Below are 5,611 nucleotides of genomic sequence, written 5' to 3'. Positions count from 1 at the left end.
AAGATGCAAACTGATACAAAAAAGGTACACCACCAAGCACACATATGACTTCTGTCCCTCGCACACAAACACTCTAACTAGCTATCATATAAAGAAGATGTGGAATAACTAGCTATCATATAAAGAAGATGTGGAATAACTAGCTATCATATAAAGAAGATGTGGAATCCCCACCACATTTGGTCCCTAGAGAGAAATAGGAAGTTGAGGAAAGAGACAGGAAACCTATCTTTAGTTCAGGGGAAATATCTCCATTTTCTAGTAAACAGAAGTCACTCTTTTATAAAAGATTCTGGCAGTGTGTGGAAGACAAACCCAAATTTAAATCACAGCACACTGAAAGATATGCTAAAGAATGGCCCTAATAAACCAAAATGTGGAAATTTTCCACAAGAGAGAGAGAGAGAGAGAGAGAGAGAGAGAGAGAGAGAGAGAGAGAGAAAGAGAAGAAAGTGGCAGTGTTCAAACGCCTAACCTAACCTGTTCTTAACCTATCATCTAGATACTTAAGTTTCTGGGACATCTAAGGAAGACCAAGAGACCAGGGCAGGTGGATAAGCAGACTTAGAGCAGACTTAGAGTAGTTCGTTGCTTGGGCTGAGATCTTGTGTGAAAGACCAAGAAGAGGACGAAGGGTAGAGGGTGAGACTGATGCAGGACGACGACTCAAGCAAGGTTCAATATACATCTTCAGGCAGGGAATATATTTTTCTGGAACAAAGAGAAAGAGAAGGGAAAGAGGGAGAGAGGGAGGGAGAGAATAAGAGAGGGATATTAACATGCGTGTGCTACCTGATGTCCTGGATGCTAGCCCAACAACTAAATATACAGACCAGGCACTGGGTATAGGCCTTGGTTATGGGCCTTGGGTATGGGCAATGGGTATAGGCCTTGGTTGGTTATGGGCCTTGGGTATGGGCACTGGGTATGGGCCTTGGGTATGGGCAATGGGTATGGGCCTTGGGTATGGGCCTTGGGTATGGGCAATGGGTATGGGCCTTGGGTATGGGCAATGGGTATGGGCCTTGGGTATGGGCAATGGGTATGGGCCTTGGGTATGGGCCTTGGGTATGGGCAATGGGTATGGGCCTTGGGTATGGGCCTTGGGTATGGGCCTTGGGGCTCCAGTGTCCTCTTTTTCACTAGACTTGTTGAGTTTTCTACTAACTCAACATGATGGCTGGCATGTATAGAGTTACATCTCTTTGACGATATTCAGTTTGGTTAACACCATGTACCTCAGGTTACCAGATTATATCTGTCATCAGCACCTGAGCAGAATTTTGTGTAATGTAATTACATTTATTATAGTAATAAAAAGCCTGCTGTTACTACAGCCAGGCCTTAAGTTCTCGTGTGCCTGATACCAGGCTATGGGGCCTCTTCTGCCATACTGTGCATCTGTTTGCAAGTCTTTGGGATCTGCAGGTGAAATGGCTGACGTGGCAGTGTGCGTTGCCCTTTTGAAATCAGGGCACACTCTGTTTCACTGGCACCTGCAGAAAATGGTGCCATTTGCAGATTCTCCCGCTTTCAGTACTAGCAGCAGCAGGAGGAGGAGGAGGAGGAGAACATGGCTGGCTTCAGCATGAAAGATGCTCTATGATCTCAAACACCTGGTTTAAAGCATGCACTTTCCTGAGTCTAGCATGTGTTCAGTTTCACACACACACACAACTACACACACTGTAACACACAAACACAAGAAACATCATAACAGGTAACAGTAACACAGAACTACTGGAAGGGCTGATCTACAGACAATAGGCACCAATTACTGAGCAAAGTCCTTCAAACGTAAAACACACTCGTGTTCTTCTTAGATTTCCACAAAACCCATTTAATGTGTATCAATGGCTCTTGATTTCGATTGACAACCCCTTAATCCTCCCTGAAGAAAACAATAATTGCTCCCTAACAAAAATTATAAATACAGTTTCTGTTTCAATATCCCTCCTTGTGACGGAGAAACACTTCCATAACACTAATGTTAGCTGCTTAGCACAGTTATAATAATAGAATGTTAGTTTCATTTCATTGGGCCAAGTTAGACCTCTTTACAATCAGATACTGTATATTACCCTGCAATTAGTACATGTCTGTAAAACAGGCCCTCGTAGACACTTATGTTAATAGTCAGAAAGGTACACCACTGAGGAAGAGGATGAAGACAGAAAAGACATAAAGACTGCATCACAGGACCTCATAGGACACCACTGTTAACCATCGAGAAAGATACAGATAGATAGACATAGGAATAGATATAGATTTAGATTTAGGGTTAACCACTAAGATCAGCAATATCCTACTGAAGTGAACTACATGGGATTCGGTGTCTTGCCATTTAGTCGTCAAGCATTGTCTTTTGTACGCATTCAAGAAGATAAGAACAAAATATATCCAAATCCATGGTGGGTTTGGATTTAGTTGGCTAATTCAGGGCGAGGGTGAGGTCTTGGACTGGACTACTTATGCATGAAGTATTCATGATAATTTACAGAAGTCCATATAACCATTTATGCCTAGTAATGACTGCACTCATTATGCGTTACAATGCTAGAATAAAACCTTACAGATTAAAGTATTGGAATGCATAATAAAGCTTATTTGACCTCTTGATATCATATTTTCCACAACTATTAACTGAACCGTTTTTACTAGATTTTTTAATTAAAACAAACTGGTGTATTGACCACACCCGTGTATAAAACGCAGTTTATTAAAAGTGAAATCATGCCATGTAGTTGTGGTGCGAGCACTACTAGCCATTTAAAAGTTGTATGCAGTAGGGAGGACTTCTCCCTCCTCATTTGCTTGCATTACATCGCTATCATGGTGAGCCCTTGATCCATTGGTGGTCCCATTATTCCCCTCAGGTTTTTTTGTCTATGTTAACATTACCCACAAGTGGTTGTGTTCACTTTAGACCCAAGACTGCCTTTTATTGGTGAGCTGATTTTGTGAAATTAAAAATAAACGCAGCTAACATTATGATTCCTGGTTGATACGGATATCTAGCCATGCTAACGCTAGTCTAACGGGAACTTATATGTCTCTCCAGTCCCCTTCCTTGTTCATTCCGAGAAAGTTAGTAGTTATAGCGTATAGGTAGGGTAAGTTAGTTTGGAGAAGAAATAGTAAAAAAGAGCTGTGAGGAGAAAAGAGAGAGAGGGAACATCAACTTCTTCTCATTGAACAGCCAGGAGAAGAAGGGGAAGAAAGAAGAGAGATCACATCACAATGGAAAAGAGAACGCCCACAGAGGAAAAGAGGCGGAGGGAGCCAATCAGTGTTGGCTACCCTGAGTCACATGACACCATTTACCAATCAGGTTTTACCAAATCATGAGAGGCGGGGCAGGCTCCACCAACCCAAGGCCTTCTGGATCAAGCAGCCTGGTTAGGGTTGTCTGTTGTGTTTGCAACATGACCAAATACAGACACACACCCACACACACACACACACACACACACACACACACACACACACACACACACACACACACACACACACACAGACACACGTACATGCACATACACACACACAGACACACACACACACAAACAGTTGACATTGTCATTTGAAAATACCTCGATCTCTAGCAGATTATGTAATGCTAATCACATTTCTGAGAATCTCTTAAATAGTACTATTATTGTGTATGCAGCGACTTTAACTTTAGACCCCAAATCAACATTGAGGTCATCGAGTGGACAATTAGATAGTGAAGTGTTTAACCTTACTCCTGTACTTCATTGTACAGAGTTGCCAGTGTGTCAGTGAATGCAGGAGAAACAGGAGGAAAAAAACTGCAGTGGTTAAGGGAGCACCATAAGCTTAAGAGCTGAAGGTGACCTTGAGGGAAAGGGAGCACAGGACCGAAGGGAACTTTGAAAACGGGGGCACATGGAACCACCAAATACATTAACAATAGAGACAGACAGAAAGAGAAAGAGGAGGGAAAGAGAGAGGAGAAAGGGAGAGAGGGGGGAAAGAGAGAGGAGAAAGGGACAGGGGACATAGAAACAGAGACAGAAAGAGAGAGAGGGGGGAAAGAGAGAGGAAAAATAGGGAGGGGACAGAGACAGAAACAAAAAGAGAGATAGGGGGGAAAGAGAGAGGAAAAATAGGGAGGGGACAGATACAAGAAACAAAAAGAGAGATAGGGGGGAAAGAGAGAGGAGAAAGAGGGAGGGGACAGAGGCAGAAACAAAAAGAGAGATAGGGGGAAAGAGAGAGGAGAAAGAGAGAGCGGGAATAGAAACAGAGACAGAAAGAGAGAGGGGAAAGAGAGAGGAGAACGAGAGAGGGGACATAGAGACAGAGACAGAAAAAGAGAGAGGGGGGAAAGAGACAGGAGAAAGAGAGAGGGGACATAGAGACAGAGACAGAAAGAGAGAGAGAGAGGGGGAATAGAGACAGAGACAGAAAGAGAGCAAGAGAGGGGGAATATAGACAGAGACAGAAAGAGGGATAGGGGGGGGAGGTACCCACTTTGTGCCCTCCTCTGCACCCCCCTCTCCGTCCAGCTTGGCCTCCTCCTCCATCTTCTGCTCGTCGGAGATGAGCTCCTGTTTCCGGTGGCGACGCACACATTTCACCACCACCATGGACAGGATGAGCAGCGCCAGGATGCCCCCCACCGACGCCCCGATCACCACGGCGATGGTGGTGTCCCGAGGTGGTGGCACTGCAAACACACACACGCACACGCACACGCGCACGCGCACGCGCACGCGCACGCACGCACGCCAGACGCACGCACGCACGCACGTACGCACACACACACACACACAAACACACACACAAACACACACAGTATAAAGCCATCAGGATTCCATTATCCCCAACACAGAGCCATCAGGAGCAGAAAGGAGAGGGAGGAAGGTCAGCAGTTTGGAGAAACGTTTGGTGACTTAATGGCGTTGTCTTCATTGTGCTGTTTCTACTTGGATGTCATTGCGTCACTAGCTGCTTGAACTCAACATTCGGAGGCATATATGAATAACTAAACAAACATCTGCAAAACTGAAAAAGACTGCCTGGGAGCTTGCGTGTGGTTTGAAGCTCTGTGTGGGCATGTGGGCCTCTTTGTGTGTGTGTGTGTGTGTGTCTGTGTGTGTGTCTGTGTGTGTGTGTATGGGTGTGTGTCTGTATGTGTGTGTGCGTGTGTGTGTGTGTGTGTGTATGGGTGTGTGTGCATGCGCAACCGAGTAGCACTGAGTTGAAGAGGGCTGCCATTCACATCAATAAGTAAAGTCCGCAAGGTGCTGAGTCATCACCCAGCACTGCGCAGTGCTGCAGTATTAACATGCAGCGTGCAGCATGCAGCGTGTAGCTCGCCACACAACTCACATGTGTAGAGCAGAGTAGAGACACACACACAAAAACTTAAGGATCCAGCGTTTGAGTGTGTGTCTAGGCACACTGACCTTTGCACTGGTTGATTTAAATTGTCTGCGTTATTATATTTAAATGTTGGAGGACGTGCTCATTTTAATGTCAGATTCACTGGTGTCCCCTTAGACTCATCATCAATAAGCCAATCAAGCCCCCTGAAACCAGGAAGTAAATTACTTAATTTGTGTCACCGTTTATTTTCCCTGTGTAG

At 44.8% G+C, this 5,611-nt stretch overlaps 1 protein-coding gene across 3 annotated transcripts in view; it reads right to left on the bottom strand.

The window, feature by feature from the left end:
* Positions 1 to 427: 427 nt before the first annotated feature.
* scn2b (sodium channel, voltage-gated, type II, beta) overlaps positions 428 to 5,611 on the bottom strand; it is a 15,174-nt gene continuing 9,990 nt past the window's right edge. Inside the window, exons 4-6 of one of the 3 annotated variants that reach the window (XR_013968769.1) lie at positions 4,495 to 4,690; positions 3,325 to 3,409; positions 428 to 711 (exon numbers count right to left, since the gene is read on the bottom strand). Coding sequence is in view for 1 of the 3 variants with exons in the window: in XM_080844463.1 (XP_080700589.1) it covers positions 678 to 711; positions 4,495 to 4,690 (230 nt within the window). In the remaining 2 variants the exon portion in view is untranslated. The remainder of the gene's footprint in view (positions 712 to 3,324; positions 3,410 to 4,494; positions 4,691 to 5,611) is intronic. The other 2 variants (XR_013968770.1, XM_080844463.1) reach the window with 2 other exon arrangements.

This window comes from Sprattus sprattus, assembly GCF_963457725.1.
Source record: "Sprattus sprattus genome assembly, chromosome: 9".
Lineage (NCBI taxonomy): Eukaryota > Metazoa > Chordata > Actinopteri > Clupeiformes > Clupeidae > Sprattus > Sprattus sprattus.
Note: the sequence above shows the minus strand (reverse complement) of the source record. Positions and strands in the feature narration are given on the sequence as shown.